Here is a 13330-nt window from a genome sequence, read left to right as displayed (position 1 = left end):
GCCTTGCTCATCTTTGAGGGGCCCTATTCTCTCCCTAGTTACCCTTTTGTCCTTAATGTATTTGTAAAAATCCTTTGGATTCTCCTTAAGTCTATTTGCCAAAGCTATCTCATGTTCCCTTTTTGCCCTCCTGGTTTCCCTCTTAAGTATACTCCTACTTCCTTTATATTCTTCAAAAGATTCACTCGATCTATCCTGTCTATACCTGACATCTGCTTCCTTCTTTTTCTTAACTAAAACCTTAATTTCTTTAGTCATCCAACATTCCTTACACCTACCAGCCTTTCCTTTCACCCTGACAGGAATATACTTTCTCTGGATTCTCATCATTTAATTTCTGAAGGCTTCCCATTTTCCAGCCGTCCCTTTACCTGCGAGCATCTGCCCCCAAACCTTTTGAAAGTTTTTGTCTAATAACGTCAAATTTGGCCTTTCTCCAATTTAGAACTTCAACTTTTAGATCTGTTCTATCCTTTTCCTTCATTATTTTAAATCCAATAGAATTATGATCTTGCATTGAAGTAAATGCAGTTTAATTTATCAGTCCTACCTTGTTCTCTGCTTTGTCCCTGCCTGCCATGACTGTTTGACTCACTCCTTTTCCCAAATCTATCAGTCTCTGATTGATCTCTCTCCTCACTATCTCCCTGGGCAGCTTTGGCAAATCTCCCTGCCAGTATATTAGTTCCTTTCCAATTCTGGTGGAGTCCATCCTTCATGTACAGGTCACTTCTACCCCACAAGAGATTCCAATGATCCAAAAATATGAATTCTTCTCCCCTGCACCAGCTCCTCAGCCATGCATTCATCTGCTCTATCCTCCTATTCCTACCCTCGCTAGCTCGTAGCACCAGGAGTAATCCAACATTATTACTCTTGAGGACCTCCTTTTTAAATTGCTGCCTACTTTCTATATTCTTCCTTCAGAATATCCATCCTTTTCCCTTCCTATGTCATTGCTTCCAATGTGATCAATCACCTCCTGCTGGGCTCTCTCCCCTTTGAGAACATTCTGCACCCTCTGAGACATCCTTGATCCTGGCACCAGGGAGGCAACACACCATTCTGATTTCTCACTGTTGGCCACAGAAACATCTGTCCGTGTCTCTGACTAGACTGTCTCCTAACACAATCAACTGCTTGGAACCTGACGCAGTCCTCATTACAGTAAAGCCTGAGTCAATACCAGAAACTTGGCTGTTTGTGATACATTCCCCTGAGAATCCATCACCCCCCTACATTTTCCAAAACCGCATACCTGTTTGAAATGGGCATAGCCACAGAAGACTCCTGCACTACCTGCTTTCCTCTCCTGCCTTTCCTCGTGTTAACTAATCTATCTGAATGTATCTGTGGTTTTTCTCCCTTCGTATACCTGCCATTCATCACACCCCTTTGCTGTGGTAAATTCCTCACTGCCTCTGACTGTCACTCCAACTGATCCATTCGGTCTGATAGGATTTGAAACCAAAGACATTTCCTGCAGACATTATTATCCGTAACATGTGAACTCTCCCTAAACACTCACATCCAATAAGAAGAGCATATCACTGTACTGAGGGCCATCTTTGCTCCTTCACAATCTACAGACCCAGAAAATTGCGCTACCTTATTGCTCTTTTTTAAAAAAAAAGACTGTTCCAGGCTAACTTAATACTTATGGTTTATATTTTAAAAATGTAATCAAGAGACAGATCTCAATAAAACATATAATCAAGAAAGAATCCACTCTATTCACAATTGTAGATTTACAGCAAGGCTATACTTAAAAATTAATCTGTTCCTGTGCTGTGCGCTCGCTTACACAGGTTCCTCCAAGATCAGTTGTGAATTTCACTGTTTAAGTTTTCCAAGACACAGTCTGATCTCCAGAGAAACATGAATTCCACAGCAAAGGCAGTAACTGCACAGATTCACTGCTGTGTCCATTAGCAGTGTAGGTTTCTTTCTCTCTCTCTCCTTCACTGACCATGTGATGCCTTTTGTCTGACCTTCTCCCTTCTAAAGTGCTGTTGTTTTGACTATTTTTCTCCAAAGTTTCAAAACAATGCAACAGCTTTAAGACAGTAAGCCATCCTCCATCTTGGATTACCCAGAATCCTCTCATGTGTGATTGGGTTTGCCTTGTTCTCACTTTTCATCCCACTGGCTTCTACATTCAAAGGATCATTCTCCACCATGTTAGATGTTTCCAGCAGTATCCCACCACCAAATTGCAGCATGGTGGCTCAGTGGTTAGCACTGCTGCCTCACAGCACCAGGGACCCGGGTTCAATTCCTGCCTCGGGCGACTGTCTGTGTGGAGTTTGTATGTTCCCCCAGTGTCTGCATGGGCTTCCTCCAGGTGCTCTGGTTTCCTCCCAGAGTCCAAAGATGAGCAGGTGAGGTAAATTGGCCTTGCTAAGTTGCCCGTAGTGTCAGATGCATTAGTCAGGGGTAAATATAGGGTAGGGAAATGGGTCTGGGTGGGTTGGTGTTCAGAGAGTTGGTGTGGACTTGTTGGGCTGAAGGGCCTGTTTCCATACTGTAGGGACTCTAATCTTCTAATCTAAATACATCTTCCTCTCACTTCTCTTGTCTGCATTATGAAAGGGCCATTCCCTCTGGGACATCGTGGTCCATTCATCAACCACTAACACCACCCATCTTCCCCTTCACCACCTCCCTGCTCACCATCCAAGGGCCTAATCAGTCTTTCCCCTGTATCTCCTCCAATCTTGTGTATTATATTCACTGCACCCAATGTGGCCTAATCGACATTGGAGAAACCAAACGCAGACTGGATCACCACTTTGTGGAACACTTCCGGTCTGTGAACAAGAATGACCCCAACCTTCTCGAGCTGATCATTTGAACACGATGTCCTGCTCCCATGCCCACATGTCTGTCCTTGGCACGCTGCAGTGTTCCAGTGAAGCACAGCGCAAACTGGAGGAACAACAGCTCAACCTTGGACTAGGTACTTTATAGCCTTCTGAACTTAATATGGAGTTCAATACCTTCAAATTGTGAACCAACTCCAATTTCTTCCCTTTCTTTTATCTTGTTACATTCTCTGTCACCCTCCCTCCCCTCTCCCCACCCCAGTGGGACTGTCTGTTCTTTCCAGTCCAGCAGTTAGACACACCATTGTTCTGCTAATCTGAACTATCAGCATCCTTTCTCCACCAGTGCTCTATATCCATGACCCCCCTCACCCCTCCACTATTGCATAAATGCTCTCCATTCCACACTTCACTTCAGCTCTGATGAAGAGTCATCTGGACACGAACCATGAGCTTGGTGTCTCCATGGATGCTGTCTGACCCACTGTGATCTCCAGGATTTGTTGTTTTCAGTACAGATTCCCACATCTGCAGTAATTTAGTCTCTAAAAAGTATTAGTCTCCAAGTTGGCTGAGACTGATCAGAGATCCCTAGCCAGAATGTTCAGCCACCCATTGTCTTGTGGTGGGGTGGGAGGTGAAATACGCCTGCAGTGGCACGAGAGTGATCTGGGTTTTTTGACCAATCCCATCTGACATAGATAGATGTAGGTCCTTCTCACCAACACAATTCATGGAAATGTTACCAAGGAAACTGGAAAGAATGGGATGTTTGGGATTAGGCAGATGGGACTAGTTTAGTTTGGGATTAGTTTGGACTGGTCGGACCAAAGGACCAAAGGGTCTGTTTCCTTGCTGTATGACTCTGAGACTCTAATGGCTTGTCATTGTAGATATGCCATTACCTCTTTTCTTAAATAGATAATTCAATCAGATCTGCAAATGTTCATTTAGTTGCTCCTGGGACATGTATTAGTTGCAGTTTAGGAAGAATCTTTGCAGGTTAACTAAGGGAGGGAATACTCATGTTGATTAGCAGGAGTTGCTCAGGAAGGGTGGGACTGGATAAACAAATCATTATGGGGCAGAGGAGAGCCCAATGGCACATGGAAGAGTGAAGTTCACTGAGATAGGGCAAAGAAACCATCAGCAATATATTTAACAGGGTGCGGGATATTTAGGGGGGGATGATTATTGGATAAGGTATTTTAAGCTCAAGTAGACATGCCATTTCTTTACATTTCTTATTTAAATGTATTCCTTTTCTCCTTAGGGGGTCCAATTCTTTTCAGAGAAAAGCAAATAATTTGGAAGTGATGAGGGAAAGACTTTGTAGTTCAAATTTCAAATAAATATTTGTAACGAAATGTCCTTTTTAAGCAATTGCTATCAGGACCTTCTATATGCTTTGTGTTCGAGTCTGGTAATTAGCAGTTGTGAACACTGTGTCTGTAATAGTTAGGGAAATTCTAGTAAGTGATTGTCACATTGACCAAAAATGTGGTGAACAGAGGGGAGTCTGAGTAGCACAGTATATTAAAAAGTGATTTTTTTACAACTGGCATCTTAGTCAAAAACCTGATTAAACCGATAAAAGCTTCCTCTGTCTTGAGTAAACTCATTGGGAAGGTTGCACAAAATAATCTTTAAGGATCCACTATATAATATGAAAAGACAATCTTTCATTTATGTGGATTTATATCATATGGCTCAGAAATGTCTCGAAGGACTTGCTGTGTCATGAATTACTTTGAAATGGAGCCACTGTCATGTAGGTACAGGATTTTCCAACATAAAAACCACGCAAACAGCAAGGTAAGTTAATCTTTTTAATGATTGGAATTGAGGGAAGCATGTTGCCCAGGACACAGAGAATATCATAGGGAAGGGAGCTCATGGTAGTTGGACAGTATATAAGTACGTTTTGAGGTTTGGTGAATACATAGAAGACAGACTTGAAATTAACGGGTCTTTTTCAGGTTGGAAAGACACAATTAGTGAAATGCCACCAGGATCAGTCCTACAGTTTCAATTATTTCTTATCTATAAGAATGACCAGGAAAAGCAGGCAGAGTATAATGCACTGAAATGTGCTGACAACACAAAAGGAGCTGAGAAGGGTATATTATCGTGAGGACATAAAGAACTTACAAGGGAATATAGACAGTTTGAATGAATGAGCAAAAACTTGTCAGATGGAGTTGTAAACATGGGTGAAGTCATGTATATGTGTAGGAAGAATCAAAAAGCTGGCTATTACTGCACTTTTTGAAATCTCTCTTTAAGTATGAGGGGATCTGGGTGTTCTTGTATATGAAACACAAAGTATGCAGGTGTAGCAAATAATTGGAAGGCAAATGAAATTTTGGCCTTTACTGTTAGTAATAAGCTATTGGAGTTTAACAATAGGGACATAAAAACTGTATAGGATGTTGATGAGGCTACTCCTGGAGTACTGTGTACAGTTTTGATCCTTGTATTCAAGAAAAGATTGAATTGAATTGAATTTATTGTCACGTGTACCGAGACACAGTGAAAGCTTTGTCTTGCGAGCAATACAGGCAGATCACAGAATTACGTACAAAGATAAGTAAATAATAGGTAAACGATGGCAAAACAAAAAACACAGGTACGGGTGAATGCTAAGAGTTTGAGAGTCTATTCAGTATTCTAACAACAGTAGGGTAGAATCAGTTTCAAAACCGGCTGGTGCATGTGTTGGTAGATGTTGTAGAAAAACATTGCCAGGGTGGGATGGATCTTTTGAGAATGCTGGCGGCCTTTCCTTGACAGTGGGCCTGGTACATGGATTCTATAGATGGGAGGTTGGCCTTTATGATTGTCCGGGCCGAGTTCACCACTCTCAGTAACTGTCTTTGATCTTGAATGGTACAGTTGTCATACCAGGTTGGAGACTGATCCAAAGTGATTCACTAGGCTGATTCCTGGAAATTCCTAGAAAAATGATGGTGATGTTATTGAAACATGCAAGGGACACATGCCTAACAATTGAATGATGTTATTTGAAGGAGTAACGCATGTCATGGATAAAAGGGAAGCTGTAGATGTACTATACTTGGATTTTCAGAAGTCATGTGATAAGGAACCACATCAAAGATTAGGGAGGATAATAAAAGCTCCTGGTGTAGGGCTGACATGTTAATATGGGAATAGAAGATTGGCTGGCCGGTAGAAAACAGAATGTATTGGCAGGATGTGATGAGAGGAGTCCCACAGGGACTCAGAGTGCTGGACCCTCAATGTTTTCCAATTTACATCAATAACTTGGATGAGGGGAGCAAAGGTATGGGAACTAAATTCACAGCTAATACTTAGATAGTTAAGAAATTATTATGACATGAAGTCATAAGGAAGTTGCAGATGGATTTAGATAGTTGAGTGAGTGAACAAGAAGCTGTCAGATAGTGTAAAATGTGGAAAAATGTGAAACTGTTCACTTTGGCAGGAAGAACAAAAACATTTCCACTTAAAAGGAAAACAACTGCAGAATTCCAAGGTGCAGACTATTTTGAGTGTTCTGGTGCATGAGTCATAAAAAGCTAGTATGCTGGTAGGGCACATCATCGAGATGGCTGGTCGGATATTCTCATTTATTCCAGGAGAAATTCAACATAATGGTAAGCTGTTTTTCTTTAATTACACGGGATACTGGTGAGACAACATCTTGCTGTATGCAGGGTTGGTCTACTTATTTAAAGCATGATGCCACTTAATTGGCGGTGGTTTACAGGAGGTTTACTAGGTTGATACCTGGAATGAGGATAAGTTCGACTATTTGGGATTATTTCTACTGGAATGTAGAAGAGGAGTGTGTGGCTTGATGGATGTGTAGAAGATCCTTCGTGATCTTCCTAAAGTGGATGTTTCTGCTTGTAGGCGAGTCTAGAGAAAGGGGGCAATGTTTTAAAATTAGGAATTACCCTTTTAGGACAGAGGACTTCTATTTTTTTCCCTGAGTATTGTGTGACTTTGGAGTTCTCTGCCTCAGAAGGTGGAGGTGGGTTATTAAATAAATTTAAGGCAGAAGTGGATTGACTCTTGGTAGGCAGGGAAATCATGGAGCACTGAGGTTAAATGAAATATGAAATTCAAAACACAAACAGATCAGCCACAATCTTATTGAATGGTGGACCAGTTCACTGGGGTTAAGTAGTCTACTGCAGCTCTCCATTTGTATGTCTGTGTTCTTTCAGATCCAGGCAGCTGCTGACATGCAGCTTGTATAACTGGTTAGACAATGAGTTGCTCTTATCTCAAGAGGGTTGGAATATAAAAGCAGAGATGTACTACTAAGACTTTATAAAGCTCTGGTTAGGCCCCATTTGGAGTACTGTGTCCAGTTTTGGTCCCCACACCTCAGGAAGGACATACTGGCACTGGAACGTGTCCAGCGGAGATTCACACGGATGATCCCTGGAATGACAGGTCTAGCATATGAGGAACGGCTGAGGATACTGGGATTGTATTCGTTGGAGTTTAGAAGATTAAGGGGAGATCTAATAGAGACGTACAAAATAATACATGGCTTTGAAAAGGTGGATGCTAGAAAATTGTTTCTGTTAGGCGAGGAGACTAGGACCCGTGGACACAGCCTTAGAATTAGAGGGGGTCATTTCAGAACGGAAATGCGGAGACATTTCTTCAGCCAGAGAGTGGTGGGCCTGTGGAATTCATTGCCACGGAGTGCAGTGGAAGCCGGGACGCTAAATGTCTTCAAGGCCGAGATTGATAGGTTCTTGTTGTCTAGAGGAATTAAGGGCTACGGGGAGAATGCTGGCAAGTGGAGCTGAAATGCGCATCAGCCATGATTGAATGGCGGAGTGGACTCGATGGGCCGAATGGCCTTACTTCCACTCCTATGTCTTATGGTCTTATGGTCTTATGGTCACCAACACTAATTTGTGTGTGATCGCAGGCCTAGATGTGGGTGTGGGCCAGGACAATAGCAACTGAAAACCTTTTGCTTCTGAACCCCAGCACTCCCTCCCTTTGACCCTCAGCTCTGAGATTAACCCAGTCCTTAACAACATTGAACCTTGATCTTGGGATACTGGGGGATATTGTCCAGTCTGGCAGCTTGAACCGGATGAGGCACTGTATTCCAGACTTCAGTTAGAAGGAAGGTCCACTGCTGTCTTTTTAACTTGCCTGATAGGCAGGAGATATGGTGGGTCTTGTCGCTAAGAGTCACCTTGGCTATCTCTCTGCTCCTTAAAGCAACAGACAAGACACCACCAGGCTTGGAAAATTCTGCCCAAGCTCTTTACGCTGATGACCTGACTTCACTTTGCCGCCTCATCCAAAGGACGGTATTTCTGAATTATCTGGCCTCTGCGTTATCAAGACAGATTATAGACTCCCATTTCTCGGTACAAATAGAGGATAGTGACCCTGTTCAATAGGGGAGAGCTCACCTCTGAGACAGTTTTCTTGTGAGTGCGGGCCATGGTATACAGTACTGGGATCACTTGATGCTGACTCTGGAATAAAGTTTTCAAAAGCATTTCATTTTCTCACTGACCCAGCTTAATATATATCAATAAGTATTAATCAAGATATAATTGTAAGAAGACCCAGCTCAGCAGCATGATGAATTCAATACTGGGTTGTCGTCATTTCACGCACTCACTTTGTTCCCACCTTCTGGAAAGCATTGAGCATTCATCACAGAGAGGCCTTGTGTAAGCCATGCTGACAATTCTAAGTAACTTTCTTTGTTGCTGTTGCTGCCATTACGGTAAACAAACTCTAAGAGTGGACATGTCCAGAATTCCAATTTGTTTCCTTTCATTCTTGGCACGTTTGCCTGTGTTGCTGACAATGTTCTGTGAGGAATCTTAATCCACGTACAGCCCAAACATGTCAAAGGGGGAACTGAAAGCCAAGCTTCTGTATGAGGGCACTCGACTGTAGCAGCTGGATGGCTGCTTCTTTTAGAGGAATGTAAACACTTCCCAATGTACCGGGAACTGAATCACGTCAGTTCATGCTGCCAACTGGCCTGATCACAGGGCTCCCCACTGATCAGAGTAATTTTCAAACAGGGTAATCCAGGACATCATCACCCAGTGACACGACTGAGGAGAAACTGATCGTTACTAATAAAGTAATGATAGATATAAAATGACAGACTGAGGTCTAGCCAAGTTGCTTTTGATGATTTCGATCAATTTTGTAATAATAGTCCAGTCAGCCATATTGAAATCATCTCCTAAGGAAAGTGCGCATTAAAAAAAAATAAAGTTAACTCTTGTGCTTCCCTAGAATGTCAGCAGGCAGTTCATTAATAGGATTATAAAATTAGCTTGAAAAGCAAACCTGTCACCACTTGCCCTAATATCATTCGAATGCTGATCTGTCTTTTCTCAGCAAGTCACTCAAAATCATTTTAAAACTAAAACAGAACAAATGATGATGAAGGAATTTTTCCAGATGGTGAATAAGCCATGGTACTAGATGGTTTGGGACTGTCAGGTAAAGTTTTGGTGATGCTGTTCCCATATAAACAGAGAGATTTCCTTATCTCTCTTGGTGATAGAGGTCACCTGAGATGAGAAGGTATTGTTATAGGGTTCTTGGAACGTTGCTGCAATGCATCTGCAAGCACCTCCAACTGTGACCATTATGCATTGGGCTGGAGGTGTTACATTTTTAAGATTCGGGATGGAATGTCAATCCAGATGGACTTTTTATAAAAACTTCAAGTTCAAATCTCTGCATGGCTTCACCCCACCCCTATACTATAATTTCCTTTAGCCCGACTGAACTCAAAGTGCTTTTCTTTAATGCCATGTTTTTGAACGTCCCTCATTTTTTTCTTTCAAGGTCATTTTTTTTAACCGAATTACTTTGTTACGAAGCACCTTGAGATTTTAAAGGGTTCCATATGTGTGAGTTGCTGATGAATGGCAGATTGGATATTTTATAATAGGATGACCTTTGATCACAATGAAAGTTGAACAGAGGGAAAGTGGCAGTTCAGTACGCTGCTGCCATGGAATGTGAGTGCTGGTATTTTTTAAAAGACGTGTGTAGAGGAGTAAAGATAACCCAAACTGTGGGGCATTTGAAAATAGTTGCCAAGCTGATAAGATCTTTGTGTGACTTTCTTTCAATTTTCTTTTCAGGTCCAAATATTTCCGTGGTAAGAAGGTCCTGGATGAATATGAGATCCGTTTAGAACAGGTCTGTGTACTAGATGCTACTTAATTATTTCTGCAACAAAATGTTTTGTGTTTAGCCACCTCTGAAACATGTTCTTGCCACGAAATATTTAATAAGCTCAAACTCATCGCATTGATTAAAACTATTAGACCTATCACAATGTACTGGCTGTTTTATGAGCCACTCAGGGATGACACTGGCTGTCCAATGTAAATGATCCAGGAAGTGTGGAAGAAAACCTTCTACTCCCTACTATCCTTTTTCTGTGATTTCTAACATTGACTAAATTGTCAAAGGCTTTGTGAGGGATTGGTTTTTGCTGAACTGAATTTTACAAACCTTTTTAAAAGAATAGTCCAGTGAAGTTAAGGACTGGGCTTCAGCTAGGTTGTTGAAAAGCTAACTATTTATGAGATGTTCACCTGCACTATATGTGTGTGTTGTGATGGTTCATAGAACATGCTGCATTTTGTAAAGGAGAGATATATTCACCTTTGCAATAAAGCCTGGTGGTTATATGATGTGACTCAGTTTGCCTTTATTTCTCACCATTGTGCTTCAAACTTGCTAGTCAAAGGCCCCCTTAGGTGAGTGGTTTTGTGTGGAATTTGCTGTTTACTGATATGGGAATGAGATCTGTGCTTAAAGATGTGCATCGTAATGAGAATAGATCTTGGATAATAAATGCCAAAGTGTCAGTCTCTTCTGAAATTTAGCACCGTTCCCATGTTTCCAGGGTAGGTGGCTGCTCCTAGTCAGTGAGGGAAGATTGCTTTTTTGGGAGGTAAGTGGTGCTTCTTTGGGAGGTAAGTGTGTGCTCCCAATGGGGCCCTGGGAACCAGCTGCAACCTTGAGTGTTCTGGGGGCGTCTTGTGGCCAGTTTAGTCAGGTCTCCTCAATGTCGGGTCACCATGGTGTCAGGCCTTGCTTCCTGCACTGGTAAGGCCTCAGTTCTGGGTTTCCACGAAGTTGAGAGATCTACAATGATCTGTGGTAGGCCACCATGACTACACTTGATCTTGGAATGACCCCAGAGGCAAAGAATCTCAAGGTCATGGTGACTTTGATCCTTTGATCAGCCACTGAGTGCAATTGACTGAGGGACACCATCCCCTTGAGAACCCATAAGCAGCTCTGACAGGAGTTAGATTTTAGGGCTTTCACGCGGTGAGCTTCCCACTTGCCACTAGATGAGTACAAGCAATGGTAGATTGAGGCCCATTGATGGTCATTAGTTACTCACTTAAGGGTCTTAATTGGTGATGGGGTAGGAAAGATATCCATAAGCCTCCTCATTCTCAACTTACACAGGGAAGAGGAGAGGAGACCACAGGATCCCCAGCTGCCACCCTTCCACAAGATTAAATGAATCCCTTCCATCAAATTTCAGGGTGACATTAAATTTTGCCCCAAATGATGAAACTTGTACTCTCCTTTTCTACCCCTGCACTACCAGGAGAGTGCCTGCCCCTGCACTGCCCAAGTGTTTATTAACCAGTCTTCTTGCAGCATGTACACTGAGGGTAGCAGCTATATTCCAATAGTTGACTGTCCCTCCCTGCTGTGTTGTTTTTGTGGGATCACATTATTTCAGAGCGCAGCTATGAGTGGCTTCCTGTGTTTGCACCTCCACACACCTGGTCTGTCACTGATCCAAAAATGAAAAGTATGCACAACCTATCAAAATACAAGCCTGGCTCTCCTCACACTCTGTGTGAAGTCCTGGATGATTTTAATCAGCTTCATGGCAAAATGGTAGCAGGTTTCTGGGGCTAGCCTTTCCCCATCCTGAAGCAACTTGTTGGCAGCAGGAAGAGCAATGGAAAAAAACCAGCATGGTGGCAGCTGCTGCTGCCATCTTTGTCCACTGCTTCTCCTCCGACCTCCTGTGGCATCTGAAATCCTACTCTCTGGCGAGTCTCTGACAAATAATTTACAAGCATTCAAAGAAAGGCTGTGCTAACTGAGTGTTTGTGGTCAATGAGGTGGAAGCATGCTTATCATCCCAGACTTTGGTAATTTCCACTTTCTCCTCATTCACCACAATCCCCTTTTTTTTTAATAGAGTAAGCTCATGTCTTGCACACAAACTTCTGCCTAACCTCATCTCTGTCTGTGTAACCTCTTTTTGACCGACATTTCAGCATGCAATCTCAACTCTTCACCTCTCATCCTCCTTACACAGTTTTTCTGTTACATATACAGTGACTAAGCTGTTAACTGTCTTGATTGATTCTGTGAAATGTTTTCCAATAGCCTTGTTAGCTCTTGGAGAGGCAAGGATTAATCAAGGAGAGTCATCATAGCTTTGTCGGAAAAAGATCATGTCTGATAGATTTGCTTGAGATTTTTGAGGAGTAGATGGATGTGTAGATGATGATGCAGTGGGTATGGCCTCTGTGGATTTTGGAAAGACTTTGAGAAGTTCTCGTGATAGAATAGTCAAGAAGGTAAGAGCCCGTGGTATTCAAGGTAATTAAGCAAATTGAATCCAAAATTAGTTTAGTGGCAGGAAGCAGAGGGTGATGGTCAAAGGGAAGTTATTTGGGTGGAACTGAGAAATAAGAAAGGGATGATCACCTTATTGGGATTGTAATATAGACCCCCCCCCAATAGTCAGAGGGAAATTGAGAAACAAACTTGGAAGGAGATCTCAGCTATCTGTAAGAATAGTAGGGTGGTTATGGTAGGGGATTTTAACTTTCCAAACATCGACTGGGACTGCCATAGTGTTAAAGGTTTAGATGGAGAGGAATTTGTTAAGTGCGTACAAGACAATTTTCTGATTCAGTATGTGGATGTCCCTACTAGAGAAGGGGCAAAACTTGAACCTACTCTTGGGGAAATAGGACAGGGTAGGTGACTGAGGTGTCAGTGGGGGAGCACTTTGGGGCCAGCGACCATAATTCTATTTGTTTTAAAATAGTGATGGAAAAGGATAGACCAGATCTAAAAGTTAAAGTTCTAAATTGGAGAAAGGCCAATTTTGACGGTATTGGCAAGAACTTTCAAAAGCTGATTGGAGGCAGATTTCGCAGGTAACGGGACGGCTGGAAAATGGGAAGCCTTCAGAAATGAGATAACAAGAATCCAGAGAAAGTATATTCCTGTTAGGGTGAAAGGGCAGGCTGGTAGGTATAGGGAATGCTGGATGACTAAAGAAATTGAGGGTTTGGTGAAGAAAAAGAAGGAAGCATATGTCAGGTACAGACAGGATAGATCAAATGAATCTTTAGAAGAGTATACTTAAGAGGGAAATCAGGAGGGCAAAAAGGGGGCATGAGATAGCTTTGGCAAATAGAATTAAGGAGAATCCAAAG

At 42.3% G+C, this 13330-nt stretch overlaps 1 protein-coding gene across 2 annotated transcripts in view; it reads left to right on the top strand.

Moving 5' to 3' along the window:
• Window positions 1–13330, top strand: part of LOC140458103 (synapsin-3-like) — a 268932-nt gene that overhangs the window by 66871 nt on the left and 188731 nt on the right. For both annotated transcript variants that reach the window (XM_072552177.1, XM_072552178.1), the window contains exon 3: window positions 9974–10031. In XM_072552177.1, coding sequence (XP_072408278.1) covers window positions 9974–10031 — 58 coding nt within the window. The remainder of the gene's footprint in view (window positions 1–9973; window positions 10032–13330) is intronic.

Source organism: Chiloscyllium punctatum, chromosome 32 (genome assembly GCF_047496795.1).
Source record: "Chiloscyllium punctatum isolate Juve2018m chromosome 32, sChiPun1.3, whole genome shotgun sequence".
Lineage (NCBI taxonomy): Eukaryota > Metazoa > Chordata > Chondrichthyes > Orectolobiformes > Hemiscylliidae > Chiloscyllium > Chiloscyllium punctatum.
This window is presented reverse-complemented; position numbering and strand designations above follow the sequence as displayed.